The following is a 17,671-nucleotide window of genomic DNA, read 5'->3' as shown; positions in this document are numbered from 1 at the left end:
TGCAGATGTTGGAATTATATGCAAAAAAAAAGTGCTGGAAGAACTCAGCAGGTCAGGCAGCATCTGCGGGGAAAACGGACAGGGAATGTTTCGGGTCGGGACCCTTCTTCAAGACAAATTGTAAGTTAATTACGCAGATTGTACTTGTTAATTCACAGATTGGTTTATTATAAATTATAATCCCTCAATAGGCCTGTACATTAGCAGGATTCGTGACAGTAAGTAATAAGAAACTGGTGCTTTTCAGAAAAATGTCAGGAAGAAATATTATAAAACTCAATATCCTGCTCAATACTGCCAATTTTGTTTGTACTATGTGTTCAATTTCTGCAGTTGGCCCTGTACCTACAAATATCTGACTTGGGGAAAAATAGTACACCAAGCCAATGTGGCAAAAACATATTTGAGATTGTGTTGTAAGAGTAATGTTTCTGCTGCATAAACTTTGCAGAATGTCAGATATCCTTGATAATTCCCATGGAAACATCCTTTCTTTAATAATAGTAGTCTTTCTTCCCAAGTAAATGTCAAGTCTTAATTAGACTTTTTTATTTAGAGATACAGCGCGGAAACAGGCCCTTCGGCCCACCGAGTCCGCACTGACCACCGATCCCCGCATATTAACACTATCCTACACACAACAGGGACAACTTTACACTTATACCACGCCAATTAGCCTACAAACCTGTACGTCTTTGGAGTGTAGGAGGAAACCGAAGATCTCGGAGAAAACCCACGCAGGTCACGGGGAGAACGTATAAACTCCGCACAGACAGCACCCGTAGTCAGGATCGAACCCGGGTCTCTGGCGCTGTAAGCGCTGTAAGGCAGCAACTCTACCGCTGCGCCACCATGCCACCCCGAAACTCAATCTATGGCCTAACTGGAAGGGAGGGCTACACTTTGAGTTGCCATTTTCTGTGGAGATGCTAAACCAAGGGCTTGGAGTTAATGTCTGGCACCATTCCTAGGACGTTTTCCAGAGCCTTTATTGGATAGCATTTAGCCCATATAACTAAAACAAAGTATTAAGTCACAGCTCATTTGTTCTGGCCTTTTCCTACTTCCGGCTCCTGCACTTCACCACCCCAGCCCTCTATTTTCAGTCTGAAAAAGGGTTTCGACCTGAAATGCCACCCATCCTTTTTCTCCGGAGATGTTGCCTGACCCGCTGAGTTACTCCAACACCTTGTGTCTATCTTCGGTGTAAGCCAACATTTGCAGTTCCTTCTTACACATATTAAGTTATTAATTTCACTCCTCCACATGGTATTAGCATTTTTCTCTGCATTTCAGCACATTTTCCAATAGTAGTCAATTGGATATCTTGTATGTTGTGCAAAAGAAAGTTCTCTTTATTCATTCCTGTTGTGAGCATTTAATGACAAACCAGCTCATCGCCAATGAAGTTTACAAACAGCAACAGATATACACCGATCAGCCAAAACATTATGATCACTGGCAGGCGAAGTGAATAACATTGATCATCTTGTTACAATGGCACCTGTCAAGGGGTGGGATATATTAGGCAGCAAGTGAACAGTCAGTTCTTGAAGTTGATGTGTTGGATGCAGGAGAAATGGGCAGGAGTAAAGACCTGAGCGACTTTGACAAGGGCCAAATTGTTATGGCCAGACGACTGGATCAGAGCATCTCTGAAACGGCAAGGCTTGTGGGGTGCTCCCGGTCAGCAGTGGTGAGTACCTACCGACAGTGGTCCGAGGAGGGACAAACCACAAACCGGCGACAGACAGGGTGTTGGGCGCCCAAGGCTCATCGATGAGCGAGGGCAACGAAGGCTATCCTGTCTGGTCCGAACCGACAGAAGGTCGACTGTGGCACAAGTCACAGAAAATTTTAATGGTGGTCACGGGAGGAATGTGTCACAATACACAGTGCATCGCACCCTGCTGCGTATGGGGCTGCACACGGAGGACCAACAGCATATTAGGCAGGTGGTCATAATGTTTTGGCTTATCTGCTCACAATGTTTTGGCTGATCGGTGTATACCTCTATACAGTGATGTTATGTGATGATACACATTGTTACAGTGTACCAGCCCCTCTAACGTATGGTTAATAATCGTGCTTAGCTAATGGATAATGTAAGTGAATGAATTGTGACATTTATTTGGATACACTGGGAACTGCAGGTGCTGGAATCTTGAGCGAAACACAAAGTGCTGGAGGAACTGAGTGCGTCAGGCTGCATCTTTGGAGGGAATGGACAGGCAACGTTCTGGGTTGATGTTCTGAACCTTCAGAATCGCCTCTGGAGTGAGATTAAGTGAGACACAAGAAAATGCAGATGCTGAAATCTCAAGCAAAGAATAAGCGCTGGAGGAACTCATCGGGTCAGTCAGCATATTTGGTGGCATGGGACGAGTAGCGTTTTGGGTCAGGACCCTTCTTCAGATTGAGTCCCAGAAGATTTATTTTGTTTAGACTTCGAATTCAGTTATTCTATTACAAGTACAACTGTGGGAATCTTGATGGGAAAATAATGGTGATGAATGTAGCTTAATTTTCAATTGATATGCATACTGACATCTTTTTATAAAAACGAAAAAAAAGCACTGCTTGTTTCTATGATGGGGTGGGGTGGGAGGGGGAGGAGGATGTTTACTTCAAGAAACATATGTACTCTGCAAAATAAAGTCCCCTAAACATTGCCTGAATAGCAGTCATGGAGCATGGAAATAGCCCATCAGCCCAACGCGTCCTTGCCAACCTAGATGCCCTTTCTGAGCTGGTCCCATTTGCCCACATTTGCCCCAAGTCCCTCTAAACCTCACCTATCCATGAAATGCCCATTCCTTCTCCCCAGAGATGCTGCCTGTCCCGCTGGATTACTCCAGCCATTTTGCATCTACCTCCGATTTAAACCAGCATCTGCAGTTCGTTCCTCCACATGAAGATTTCACTAACGTATACAAACAGGTTTATCAATCAAACAATATTCACTTCCATTAAACGGCACAATGAATTACAATACTTTGTGATTACAACTCTTGTGATTATGATGTCTAAGTTTCTTCTGAATATTGTTATTGTACCTGCCTCAACTACCTCCTCGAGCAGATCGATCCATATACACACATCCCTCTGTGTGGAAAAAGCTGCCCCTCAGGTTCCTATTAAATCTTACACCTCTCATCTTAAATCTGGTGTAGGAAGGAAATGCAGATGCTGGTATAAACCGAAGATAGACACAAAATGCTGGAGGAACTCGGCGGGACAGGCAGCATCTCTGGAGAGAAGGAATGGGTGACGTTTCGGGTCGAGATACTTCTTCAGACTTCTTTCTCTCCAGAGATGCTGTCTGTGCCACTGAGTTCCACCAGCATTCTGTGTCCATCTAAGTCCCCTGGTTCTTGATTCCAATCCCCTGGATAAAAGACCCGACATTCACCCTTCATCAGTTCCCCTCATCATAGGGGGCGTGGCTGGGCCCTGCAGCTGCGGCTCACCGGCAGTCTCTCTGTCTTTTTTGTCTTTGTTATCGTTTAAATGTATGTTTTGATTTATTTTTAACTCTGTATATGTGGGGGGTGGTGGGGGGGGGGTGGGGGAAACCTTTTTTTCTAATCTCCTCCTCAACGGAGATGCGACCTTTACCGTGTTGTGTCTCCGTTCGCGCTACGGCTAACACCGTGGAGTCGGCGGCCTCCAGCTGGGAACGACCTTGAAGACTCTGGTCGCAGGGCCTGGACTTACCATCTCGGAGGCTTCGGCCGTGGGCCCTGCAGACTGCAACATCGGGAGCTCGCAGGTCCCTGGCTGGCGACCGGCTTTCGGGAGCTCCAGCCGTAGCAGCTTCGACTGCCCTGAATCGTGAGGTTCGGTCGACCCGCTCGCAGGCCCTTCATCGCCCTGCGTGGCCTGGCCGCGGCACTTTCCATTGCCCAGTGGGGGCTTCAAAAGTCGGGAGCCTCGATCGCCTCGAGGTAGCAGTTTGACTGCCTGACCACGGGAGAAGAATGAGGAGGAGATAAGACTTTTCTTTGCCTTCCATCACAGTGAGGGTGTGCCTGTAGCAACCGCTGTGATGGTTTTTGTGTTAAATTGTAATTGTGTGTCTTGTTCTTTATTGTTCACTGTCGGACCCTGACGTGAGAGGACGCTGGCGCTATTTGTTCGCCGCTTCTCCGTCAGGACAAATCTTTTGTTTGTTTGTTTGTTTTTATGTCTTGTTTGCTTTATATACATGAGCGTGTATATATGTGTGTAGGAGTTGGCTGCGCCTAACGGCTGCGGCTCTCTGGCAGTCTGTTGTCTTTTTTTTTTGTTTGTGTCGGTGTTGGGATGGTTTTTGTTTCTGTTTTTGGCTGTGTATGTGGGGTGGGGCGGGGGAAACCTTTCTTTTATTAGGTCTCTTCCCCGGGGCGCAGCGGGACTTAACATCGCCGGCGCGGCTCGGCCGCGGGACGTTTCAGTGCCCGGTGCGGCTCGGCCGCTGGACTTAACATCGCCAGCGCGGTGCGGCCGCGGGACGTTTCAGTGCCCGGCGCGGCTTGGCCGCTGGACTTAACATCGCCAGCGCGGCTCGGCCGCGGGACATTTCAGTGCCCAGTGCGGCTCGGCCGCTGGACTTAACATCGCCCGGTGCGGCCGCGGGATGTTTCGGTGCGCGGGGCGGCTCGGCCGCGGGGCCTTCCATCCTCTTGCGGGGGCTGTGCGTGTCGGTTGCCTCGGTAGGGGTCGAGCTGCCTGTCCGTGGGTGCGGGGGGAAGGGAGGGGAAGTTTTGTTGCCTCCATCACAGTGAGGGGGTGTTTGGAGTCACTGTGATGGATGTTTGTGTTGGGGTCGGGTGTCCTGTGTTCTTTTCTTTTTTGCTGTGTCTTGTGACTGCTGAAATTTCGTTCGGTATTTATACCGAATGACAATAAAGTGTTGTTATACTGTTATAAAGCGTCTTTGAGTATCTTGAAAAGCGCTATATAAAATAAATGTATTATTATTATTATTATCATTTTCTACATTTCTATTAAGATCATCCCTTTGCCTTCTGCGCTCCAAGGAATAAAGTCCTAGCCTGCCAAATCTCTATGGAAAAATTATCCACTGTGTAAATCAGATGCTCCCCGGCTTACGACGCTTTGACTTACAATGTTTTGACTTTCGGATGGTGCAAACGGCAGTGACCCGTAGTGACCCGTAGCGAGCCGCGTGATCGCGTGTATTCAATGCATTTCGACTTACGATATTTTCGGTGTCCGATGGAACGTAGCCCCATCGTAAGTTGAGGAGCACCTCAAGAAATCTTACCTCAGTATGTTCACACTTTACATGGTGGTCATGGCCAGCCTTTGATTTGTATTCTTTCTCACAATGTTCACAAATGAAAAGAGCCTTTCCAATATCTTCCAGTTCCTTCCCACATCTTTTTTGATGATATTGGTAGCCCATTAGGCTGGTAAATGTCGTTATGCAACCCTAGGAAGATAATATTTGTAAATATAATGCAGCATGTGCAAAGACAGGGCCACGTAGTTTTTTTTCCAGATTACTCTGTTACAGTGTTTTTTTTCATAATTGCTTCCAATCAGAAACTCCAAAACATATATAACTTAAAACTATAAATGTTATCAATGGAATTTTCAGGCGGCACAGTGGTACAACGGTAGAGTTGCTGCCTTACAGCGCCAGAGGATTTGATCCTGACTACGGTTGCTGTCTGTATGGAGTTTGTACCCTCTCCCCGTGACCTGCGTGGGTTTTCTCCGGGTGCTCCGGTTTCCTCCCACACTCCAAAGACGTACAGGTTTGTAGGTTAATTGGCTTCGGTAAAAATAATAAATTGCCCCTAGAGTATAGGATAGTGTTAGTATACGGGGTGATCTCCAGTCAGAGTGGAAGGTATTTATTCACAAAATGCTGGAGTAACTCAGCAGGTCAGGCAGCATCTCAGGAGAGAAGGAATGGGTGACGTTTCGGGTCGAGACCCTTCTTCAGAGTGGACTCGGTGGGTGGAAGGGCCTGTTTCCGCGTTGTATCCCTAAAGTCTAAACGATGCCTATTGAGGTGTTTGTGATTGTAACCAGGTGGGTTCCAGCAAGCAAGGACAGCTATCACCGCAATTAACCCCAATAACTATCCAAAACCAAAACATTTTGAGACGCAAATTCAGCATTAAACCTTCCCATTTTTTAAAATTTAGAATGAATTTCACCTCATTGGGGCATTTCAGTTTTCCCATTTGTTTAAGAACACATCGGAGTCTGTCACGTTCCTGATGTTCATCCAGTAACTTCTCTGCGTTCATCACAGGCTGAAAGACAGGCCATGAGAAGTCTTGCTTTAATATCAGTTCAGAATTTCTTGTCTCCTTTTTATTATTTTAACCATTGAGTACCATGTTTATAAGTTCACAAGTCATAGGAGCAGAAGTAAGCCATTCGGCCCATCGAGTCTACTCCGCTATTCAGTCATGGCTGATCTATCTCTCCCTCTCAACCCCATTCTCCTGCCTTCTCGCCATAACCCCTGACACCCGCACTAATCAAGAACCTGGGAATCTCCGCCTTAAAAAAACTAATTGACTTGGCCTCCACAGCCGCCTGTGGCAATGAATTCCAAGATTCACCATCCTCTGACTAAAGAAATTCCTCCTCACCTCCCTTCTAAAGGTACGCCATTGGTGGAGCGGGAGCACGTGGCCGCTGGCAGGGTGAGGTCACGTGGGGCGGGTGACGTCACCCTTTGTCCTGTATTTCGGAGTGAGGAAGTTGGCGACTCTGCTAATACGGGACACAAGGGCGGTCCCGTACGGGACAAACTAATCTAGTCTAAAATACGGGATGTCCTGGCTAATAAGGGACAGTTGGCAACCCTAGCCACATGTGACATTAACGTATCATTCATTCATTCACGTACCAGGAGCTACTTTATATAATCTGTGTATGGTCCCACCAAGGAACCATGCCAATTGAAGGTGCCTGTTGCAAATTGGAGTAGGGCCCAAACAAAGATACTGGAGGAGCAAGATAGACCACTCGACCCTAAAAACCGTAGTATGTCACGGTGCCATTTTAGTAGGCAGAAACTTGCAGAAACATTTAAAAAGAAAAATAACAAAAATCTGTGAATTGATAGATGAGATATATTCTGCATTTTAATGGTATCATCACACATACTGTTCCCCCAAAACACTGATCACACTGCGAGAGGCAGAGCGAACGGCAGGTTTTGCCGACTAAAACGGCTGTTGTTATGCTCCTTTGTGTATGCACTTCAGTAGAGGTGATTTCAACGGAGTGGTTCATCTTGTTCCTCTAATATCTTTGCGCCCAAATATCCTGTTGTCTTCTTCCAGCGGATAAGATTTATCAAAGAGAGCTGACATTTACCAGATCAACTCGGGACGGGCGTGCAGGCCCACCACTGATCTTCTGGCACCCTCTGTCCCAAGAGCCTTTCCAGATGATCCTGTCCCGTGTTGCCGGACCAGCAGAGGTCACGGCCTCAGAGAGGAGTCCAACGGTATCGGAACGTTCCGCCTAGGCCGCCGAGGGGAGGGGCCAAGATACCAGCCCGCAAAGTCGGGCTGTGGGGACGGATCTGCCGGCTCGGGCCGGGCCGGAGTTCCAGAGCCCAGGCCGTAGGGGGCAGAGTCCACCCGCCGATTGGGTGCGGAAGTCCCGATGAGGTCGGGACCGGCCGCCTCACCCGGCCTGGGGGACACATGTTTGTGGGTGGAGTTCTGAGGGGGGGGATTTAAAGTGCGTTCTCGTGATTTTGTCCGGATTAAAGGAGGTGCCAGACCACCAGTGCCGTAAAACCGGTGGTAGAGCTGTATTAACTACTACAAAGGAAAAGATGTCGTAAACTTACTTTATTGTTGTGCTCCGCCATCATGTGATACCTCAGACCAGCTTTAGATTTAAACTGCTTGCTGCAATGTTGGCATTTCAATGCATCCTGCAACTGCAGGCAAAATAAAATAAAGCAAAGTGTTTACCCAACTAGTAACACTACCTCATATCACAACCGTTGCAAGTCATCTCAAAGAATTGACTCTTGTTCTGCAAGAAAATCTATATAAAAATAAATTACTTTATCAGCTGCAGGTACATTAACAACATTTAAAAGACATTTGGACAGGTCCATGGATGGCAAAGATTTAGATGAGTATGGGCAGTGTACAGGTATATGGGACTTGGGCACCTTGGTTAGCATGGATGACTTGGGCCAAAGGGCCTATTTCTGTGCTATACAATTCTATGATGCTGTAACAGACTTTGGAAACGAATAGGTGACTGATCAACAGAATACAATAAACTTTCACTTTTAACAAATAATACAACTTCGAAAATCCTCAAAGGGTTGAGCAACACTACAATAGTGAGCAATATTTCCACTTATGATCGCTTTCCAGCTCACTTTTCACTCAGGGGGTCGGGATGTGGAATCATGAGATGAAGACTGCACGGTGGCGCAGCGGTAGAGTTGCTGCCTTACAGCGCCGGAGACCCGGGTTCCATCCTGGCCACGGTTGGGTGCCATCTTGGAATGCAAACCTATTCTCAGATACGCATCCCAAGTTCCCTTCCAGGAGGCTACGGATACAAATCCTTGGTGTTGCGGGAAACTATCAGGAATGCAGTGTTCATCTCCTGGTGCAGAAACACAGTGTTCTGGGCAAGATAGCCAAAAACATTTGGAGAAGGTGCACAGACAGAATACTTACCGAATAGTGAAAGGCTTGGACAGAGTGGATGTGGAGACGATGTTTCCACTAGTGGGAGAGTCTAGGACCAGAGGTCATAGACTCAGAATTTAAGGACGTTCCTTTGAGGAGATGAGGAGGAATTTCTTTAGTCAGAGGGTGGTGAATCTGTGGAATTCTTTGTCACAGGCTGTGGAGGCCAAGTCAGTGGATATTTTTAAGGCAGAGATAGATAGATTCTTGATTAGTACGCGTGTCAGAGGTTATGGGAAGAAGGCAGGAGAATGGGGTTGGGAGGGAGAGATAGATCAGCCATGATTGAATCGTGGAGTAGACTTGATGGGCTGAATGGCCTAATTCTGCTCCTATCACCTATGACCTTATGACAGAAATCTGTGATCTATGCCAATGAACATTGAAAATGCTTTCCAATATCTTTGGGCCCCTTCCCACATCTATTTAGCTCTTCGGGCTAAAGGAATCAAGGGATATGGGGGAAAAAGCAGGAACCGGGTACTGATTTTGGATGATCAGCCCTGATCATATTGAATGGCGGTGCTGGCTCGAAAGGCCGAATGGCCTACCCCTGCACCTATTTTCTATGTTTCTATTCAAGGCAAGACAAGGGCCACTTCACTTCAAAGAGGTTCAACTAATTACAGTACTGTCAAATGTCGCCTATTAGGCTAGTAAAAAAAAGTTGTGCGACGTTTAATGAAAGCCTTTAATTACGGGTCGTGGGTTATCCAAGTGATTGAGATACCAATCCATCAAGTTAATTAAAAAAATCCCAGGAGTCTGCCATGGGTTAATTCGTCCGTAGATTGCTCCAGGAACTGCTTACCAGCTTTATGACGTCCTGCTACATTTTTCCTTGCAGTATTGGCATGCAGTGGCAAGGACTGCACAGTGGCGCAGTGGTAGAGTTGCGGCCTCACAGCGCCAGAGTCCTGGGTTCGATCCTGACTACGGGTGCTGTCTGTATGGAACTTGTACGTTCTCCCCATGACCAGGGTGGGCTTTCCCCGGGTACTCTGGTTTCCTCCCTCATTCCAAAGACATGTAGGTTTGTAGGCTAATTGGCTTGGTATAATTATAAATTGTCCCGGGTGTGTAGGATATAGTAAGTGTGGTGCTGGGATCGCTGATCGGCCTGGACTCGGTGAGCCAAAGGGCCTGTTTCTGTGCTGTGTCTCTAAACTAAAAAAACTAAACTAAATATTGAAAGTGAGACAAGATGGACATTCTACTTGCCAAAAGGCTGAGGTGCCTTCATTATTTAGTTTCAACGTCCGGTCAGTGGAGGAACGTGATAAACAGCCGGAGGAGAGATAGGGACCGGGGAGAGAATTTGAAAGCAGCATCTGGAATTATGAGTGAGGAATGTTGGAACAAGGAACTGCAGGTGCAGGGTTACGCAAAAGGACACAAAGTGCTGGAGTAACTCAACGGGGCAGGCAGCATCAAGAACATGGATAGGTGATGTTTGGGGTTGGGACCCTTCTTCAGACTGAGGAAGGAAGGTGACCCACATATTCAACACCATAGTCAGATCAAATAAACAAGGAGTACACGTTAAGGACCCAAAGCCAAATGAGCTCCAAATCCACTACTGACACTTGATATGAGGGCATTCCTTCATCTTGTCCATTAATGGCACTAGAGGTGAAATTGGGGTTTAGAAAATGGAGGCAGAAGAACGACCTACATCATTTTAGTTTGCTGCCTCCCTTCTCTGAGATCTCAATTTAGAAAGGCTTCTGCATTTGAGCACCACGCTTGAGTGGGCAATTTACAATTGTTTTACCGAAGCCAATTAACCAACAAGCCTGCACGTCTTTGGAGTGTGGGAGGCAGCCGGAGTTCCCAGAGAAAACCCACGCAGGTCACGGGGAGAACGTACAAACTCCATTCAGCCCGGGTCTCTGGCGCTGTAAGGCAGCAACTCTACCGCTGAGCCACCACTGTGTCTTTCTGATATATTTTGCTATGCACCTCAATGAAGCTGTCCCGACTTAAAGGTTGAATATTGATGGGGCTCGGTTTTGTGTCCGTTGGAAGAATTAAGCCTTGCGTACCTCCTTGCAAATTTCCAGGTGCTTCTTCAAACCTGCGACAGTCTTCCGGTGCACAGTCGCACAGTTAGGACAGAGAATCTCTCCTTTCTTCGTAATCTCCTGATGCCACTTTTCTTCCTGGCTACCTGTTATCAGCAGTGTGGGCACAGCATTAATAGCAACACGAGGGATCTGTTCCCATAATATTAAGCGCATAGCAAGTGTTTCATTTTATATAATAGAGCCTTGCTTGTGAACCACTTATTGAACCCAGCTTAACAAAATACTTCGACACAAGTAACGAGACACAATGTTTCAGAAACATTTACAACATTTAAGAAGCATGAAGGCGCATGGATAGGACAGGTTTAGAGGGAGGTGGGCCAAACGCAGGCAGGTGGGACTAGTGTAGCTGGTACATGTTTCTTGATTAGTACGGGTGTCAGGGGCTATGGAGAGAAGGCAGGAGAATGGGGTTGAGAGGGAAAGATAGATCAGCCATGATTGAATGGCGGAGTAGACTTGATGGGCCGAATGGCCTAATTCTGCTCCTATCACTTATGACCTTACGTCGGCCGGTGTGGGCAAGTTGGGCCGAAGGGCCTGTTTTGTTACTGTGCAACTCTACGACTCCATTAAACGTTTTCACCACAATCTATCTCCTGTTTGTGAATTGTTTAGACAATAGACAATAGACAATAGGTGCAGGAAGAGGCCATTCGGCCCTTCGAGCCAGTACCGCCATTCAATGTGATCATGGCTGATCATTCTCAATCAGTACCCCGTTCCTGCCTTCTCCCCATACCCCCTGACTCTGCTATCCTTAAGAGCTCTATCCAGCTCTCTCTTGAATGCATTCAGAGAATTGGCCTCCACTGCCTTCTGAGGCAGAGAATTCCACAGATTCACAACTCTCTGACTGAAAAAGTTTTTCCTCATCTCAGTTCTAAATGGCCTACCCCTTATTCTTAAACTGTGGCCCTTTGTTCTGGACTCCCCCAACATTGGGAACATGTTTCCTGCCTCTAACGTGTCCAACCCCTTAATAATATTATACGTTTCGATAAGATCTCCTCTCATCCTTCTAAATTCCAGTGTATACAAGCCTAGTCGCTCCAGTCTTTCAACATATGACAGTCCCGCCATTCCGGGAATTAACCTAGTTAACCTACGCTGCACGCCCTCAATAGCAAGAATATCCTTCCTCAAATTTGGAGACCAAAACTGCACACAGTACTCCAGGAGCGGTCTCACTAGGGCCCTGTACAACTGCAGAAGGACCTCTTTGCTCCTATTCTGGTTAAAGCTGGTTATTTAACTGGCTTTTATGGATGTTACCATTGCACATCACACGTTAAAACAACTGCACACAGCTGTCGGATTTGGCAAAAGAACAATCCATAATTCCAGACAATTGGGAGTGAATGGCATTTTAAACCTAAACAAAGGCAGTGAACAGCCACTAAATCCAGGCTTTAAAATTCATTAGCTCCCGTAATCCCAGTGAACAAACCAACAGAAGACAACAGTATCATTCTTTAAATATATGAATACCGTTCTGACGATCCGATTTCAAGCTCATGTCTATATGAGGTGGCGATTGAGGTATATGGTATATTTATTTTTTAATAAAAAATTGTCAGCATGCTGCTTTCTTTGCCTTGCGTGACACAATCTATGAAAGATATAGAATATACAAAAACACAATGTGGGTGTTTTTTAGAGAGACATTGCATTTCATCATTTCATATTGTAGTCAGATATTAGAATATGAAATAGAATCATTCTTTGCTGGACACAGTCAGTGGGTATTATTAAACTGTATAAACAATTCTAGAGAGAAACAAGGAAATGCAGATGCTGGTTTGTAAAAATAACACAAAGTGCTGGAGTAAATCAGTTGGCCAGGGAGCATCTCTGGAGGACAAGGATAGTCAACTTGTTTTCTGAACAAGGGATAGACACAAAAAGCTGGAGTAACTCAGCGGGACAGGCAGCATCTCTGGAGAGAAGGAATGGCAATAGACAATAGACAATAGGTGCAGGAGGAGGCCATTCGGCCCTTCGAGCCAGCACCGCCATTCAATGTGATCATGGCTGATCATTCTCAATCAGTACCCTGTTCCTGCCTTCTCCCCTTCTCCCCATACCCCCTGACTCCGCTATCCTTAAGAGCTCTCTCTAGCTCTCTCTTGAATGCATTCAGAGAATTGGCCCCCACTGCCTTCTGAGGCAGAAAATTCCACAGATTCACAACTCTCTGACTGAAAACGTTTTTCCTCATCTCCGTTCTAAATGGCCTACCCCGTATTCTTAAACTGTGGCCCCTTGTTCTGGACTCCCCCAACATTGGGAACATGTTTCCTGCCTCTAACGTGTCCAACCCCTTAATAATCTTATACGTTTCAATAAGATCCCCTCTCATCCTTCCAAATTCCAGTTTATACAAGCCTAGTCGCTCCAGTCAGTCGTGTCGGGTCGAGACCCATCTTCAAACTGAACAAGGGTCTCGACCCAAATCGTTGGCTATCCATGCCCTTCAGAGATGCAGCCTGAACCAGAGTTAGGAGCAGAATCAGGCCATTCGGCCCATCAAGTCTACTCCACCATTCAATCATGGCTGATCTATCTCTCTCTCCAAACCCCATTCCCCTGCCTTCTCGATGTAACCCCTGACACACCAGAGTTAGTCAAGCACTTTGTGTTTAAACGATTCTACACTTCAGTTTAGCAAAGTGCCTCAGTATTTTTAGAATGGCTGATCGATACGACTTTGAATTGTCCTTACCTGGTAAAGGCGTGACAGGTTCTTTTTTTACAGGGACCCCGACAGGTTTCTGGTGCACGTCTTCAGCGCTCGAGCTCTTATTTTTCTTCTTGCCTTTGCCCCTTCTCTTGTCATCTGATTTTGACAGGCCTTTAATTAATGAAGTAATAAATCCACAGAGTTCAATGAAACACCTTCAGAAAAGCATGTAGTGTAGGAAAATAACTGCAGATGCTGGTACAAATCAATGGTATCACAAAATGCTGGGGTAACTCAGCGGGTCAGGCAGCATCTCAGGAGAGAAGGAATGGGCGACGTTTCGGGTGGAGAAAAGCATGGTCTTCATCCAACACTATATTCAATTACCCCCTCTGCTATTTCTCCGGTTGTTTTTTTCACTCTACATTTTCTACTCAAATATATTGGGATTTTATTAAATCTGTTTGGAATGCATTTTCCAGAATTCTGTGCTGATATGAAACTTAAATAGTTTATTTCCCAACACTTAGACATTTCTATTTATGGTTGATTACCTACCTGTGTGTGGGGGAATATTAACAGTGCTAAACTCTCCCTGACAGTGGATTTGCCATGTTACAGAGGAACAGAGGGATCAAGGATTCACAAGTTGTCAAAGACTACAGGGCACAGCTTTAAGGTGAGGGAGGCAAAGTTTAAAGGAGATTTATGGTGGCAAGTTATTTTCATACAGAGGGTGGTGGGTGTCTACCAGGTAGGGTTGCCAACAGTCCCGTATTAGCCGGGACATCCCGTATTCTGGGCTAAGTTAGTTTGTCCCGTACGGGACCGCCCTTGTCCCTTATTAGTAGGGTTGCCAACTTCCTCACTCCCAAATAAGGGACAAAGGGTGACGTCACCGCCCCGCGCCCCAGGTGACCTCACCCAGCTAGCGGCCACGTGCTCCCGCTCTACCAATGGCGGCCGCCATTGGTAGAGCGGGAGCACGTGGCCGCTGGCTGGGTGAGGTCACGTGGGGCGCGGGGCGGTGACGTCACCCTTTATCCGCATTTGGGAGTGAGGAAGTTGGCAACCCTACTACCGGGGATGGTGGTGGAGGCAGATACACTAGTGACGTTTAAGAGGCTTTTGAATAGACACATGGATACACAGGGAATTGAGGGATATGGATCGCATGCCGGCAGATGAGATTAGTTTATCTTGGCATTATTTTCGGCACAGACATCGGGCCTGTTCCCGTGCTGTTCTTTTCCCTGTGGGAAGGAAGTGCAGATGCTGGTTTAAATTGAAGATAGACACAAAATGCTGGAGTATCTCAGTGGGACAGGCAGCATCTCTGGAGAGAAAGAATGGGTGATGTTTCGGGTCGAGACCCTTTGTAGGCTGGTAAACATATCAACGCTGTAGATCACTACACCAATCTAGTTTTTAACATTTTCGAGGTGTTGGCGTGCTGCAGAGGCATGTATGATCGCAAACGAAACACTGCTACATGCCCTTCATAAGTTTCAACGTTTAACACGATCAATTTCCCTCCTGGGATAAATAAAGTTCTATCAATAGACAATAGACAATAGGTGCAGGAGTAGGCCATTCAGCCCTTCGAGCCAGCACCGCCATTCAATGCGATCATGGCTGATCACTCTCAATCAGTACCCCGTTCCTGCCTTCTCCCCATACCCCCTCACTCCGCTATCATTAAGAGCTCTATCCAGCTCTCTCTTGAAAGCATCCAACGAACTGGCCTCCACTGCCTTCTGAGGCAGAGAATTCCACACCTTCACCACTCTCTGACTGAAAAAGTTCTTCCTCATCTCCGTTCTAAATGGCCTACCCCTTATTCTTAAACTGTGGCCCCTTGTTCTGGACTCCCCCAACATTGGGAACATGTTTCCTGCCTCTGTGTCCAATCCCCTAATTATCTTATATGTTTCAATAAGATCCCCCCTCATCCTTCTAAATTCCAGTGTATACAAGCCTAATTGCTCCAGCCTTTCAACATACGACAGTCCCACCTTACCGGGAAGTAACCTAGTGAACCTACGCTGCACGCCCTCAATAGCAAGTATATCCTTCCTCAAATTTGGAGACCAAAACTGCACACAGTACTCCAGGTGCGGTCTCACCAGGGCCCAGTACAACTGTAGAAGGACCTCTTTGCTCCTATACTCAACTCCTCTTGTTATGAAGGCCAACATTCCATTGGCTTTCTTCACTGCCTGCTGTACCTGCATATCGTATCGCATCGTATGGTATCGAGTCATCCCAATTATATAAAATGAGCTTGAACTAACAGCACAGTGGCACAGCTGGTAAAGCTGCAGGGAGACAATTCCCAATCTCAGTTACTGTCTGTGCGGAGTTTGCAAGTTCTCCCTGTGACCGCGTGGGTTTCCTCCAGGTGCTCCGGTTTCCTCCCACACCCCAAAACGTGTGAGTTTGCAGGTTAATTGGCCTCTGTAAATTGTCCCTGGCATGTTGGGACTGGATGAGGAAGTGGGGTGACATTCAACTAGTGTGTGAACAGGTGATCGATGGCTGGCGTGGACTCGGTGGGCCGAAGGGTCGATTTCCATGTTCTATCTTTAAAGAAATCAAATCGAGTTGTTCATTTACCTTTCAGTCCAAAAGTGCCAGATATGGATGGCTGTTCTCCTGTGAACTTCTTTGGTGTCTTCTGTTTCCTTCCTGGCTCAAACAAATTATTGTAAAGTATCAGTGAAGTATTTTTAGTGAAACTGTACATTGACCCTAAGTCACATTCAAACATATGCTTTCGAACTGATGCTCCAAATGCTTTCATGTCGTCAAAGCTGTGTTATAATCAGTCAAAAATGTATGAGGTAGACATATCCTTGCTCGACCTTAAAGTAATTTTAAAAATATATAGTTTAAAAAATATATATTTAAAAAGTTAGATGAAGCTGTTGGAAGTAGTTAAGACAATGTTTGAAAGACTTTTGCTCAGGTACATTGTTAGAAAAATGTTTTAAAAATTTAGAAAAAATGTTTAGAAGGATGCGGGCCAAATGTGGGCAAACTGGACTAGCTTAGATCGAGCATCTTGGGTTGGGCCCAAGGACTTTTTCCATGTTGGATGACTTCATGATTCAATGATTGTATTAAACATTGCGCAATAACATTATTAATGATTTTGTCGGCATTACTTTTGAAATTAATCTTGGAATCATTTTGTGCAATAGTATTTCTCATTTTCCACTGCATTTAATTTGCCGACCAAAGTTAATTACAGGGGTTAAACTCCACCAAGGTCATGAAGGTCCTACTAATCTGATAACCAGAAGGATATTTACATTCAGGTGGGAAAACAGCAGTTGATAGGCAGTAGAGAATGTGGGTAGGCCTTGTGCATTTAAGCTGCTGATGTTGTTAGCTTGGTGAATAAAAAGGCAGAAGGATTTGAGGTTAGGCTCGGGAAAGGAAGATGAAGTATTAAATCAACGTTTGAGACAAGTTCAATTGGACAATCGGAAATAACAAATAGTATTAAGGAGCTATTGATTATTCATAAAGTGTACAGATTTTTGGAAAAGATTTGGTTGCATAAATCACTAATGAATCTCCCAAAATAAGTACATTTATGTCATGAAAACTCTAATTTCACTGTCATAGAAACATAGAAAATAGATGCAGGAGGAGGCCATTTGGCCCTTCGAGCCAGCACCGCTGTTCATTGTGATCATGGCTGATCATCCACATTCAGTAACCAGTGCCTGCCTTCTCCCCATATCCCTTGATTCCGCTAGCCCCTAGAGCTCGATCAAACTCTCTTTTAAATTCATCCACTGCCTTCTGTGGCAGGGAATTCCACAAATTCACAACTCTCAGGGTGAAAAAGTCTTTTTCTCACCTCAGTTTTAAATGACCTCCCCTTTATTCTTAGACCGTGGCCCCTGGTTCTGGACTCCCACAATATTGGGACCACTTTTCCTGCATTTTGTCATCAACAAAAGAAGCATTTGTGTTCGTAAAAGTCCCGAATGCTGACTTAATGCCAGCAAAAAGCCCCAGTGGACAACCTGGAACATCACTGCATGGAGGCAGTGCTGCATCAGCTGATGTGAGCAGAAATCTTTTGAGAATTTTACGTGAACACTGAGAAATAGACAGTGAAATAATACTGAAATGAGATTATTAAAATCAAAAGTCAAACAATGATTTCCTCAAATGAATCAGTC

At 45.8% G+C, this 17,671-nt stretch overlaps 1 protein-coding gene across 3 annotated transcripts in view; it reads right to left on the bottom strand.

The window, feature by feature from the left end:
* Positions 1–17,671, bottom strand: part of LOC144604545 (zinc finger protein 512B-like) — a 64,321-nt gene that overhangs the window by 15,429 nt on the left and 31,221 nt on the right. For 2 of the 3 annotated variants that reach the window (XM_078419088.1, XM_078419090.1), the window contains exons 6-12: positions 16,089–16,160; positions 13,515–13,643; positions 10,748–10,872; positions 7,835–7,927; positions 6,174–6,272; positions 5,270–5,437; positions 3,718–3,963 (exon numbers count right to left, since the gene is read on the bottom strand). In XM_078419088.1, coding sequence (XP_078275214.1) covers positions 3,718–3,963; positions 5,270–5,437; positions 6,174–6,272; positions 7,835–7,927; positions 10,748–10,872; positions 13,515–13,643; positions 16,089–16,160 — 932 coding nt within the window. The remainder of the gene's footprint in view (positions 1–3,717; positions 3,964–5,269; positions 5,438–6,173; positions 6,273–7,834; positions 7,928–10,747; positions 10,873–13,514; positions 13,644–16,088; positions 16,161–17,671) is intronic. The other variant, XM_078419089.1, reaches the window with a different exon arrangement.

This window comes from Rhinoraja longicauda, chromosome 22 (genome assembly GCF_053455715.1).
Source record: "Rhinoraja longicauda isolate Sanriku21f chromosome 22, sRhiLon1.1, whole genome shotgun sequence".
Classification (NCBI taxonomy): domain Eukaryota; kingdom Metazoa; phylum Chordata; class Chondrichthyes; order Rajiformes; family Arhynchobatidae; genus Rhinoraja; species Rhinoraja longicauda.
Note: the sequence above shows the minus strand (reverse complement) of the source record. Positions and strands in the feature narration are given on the sequence as shown.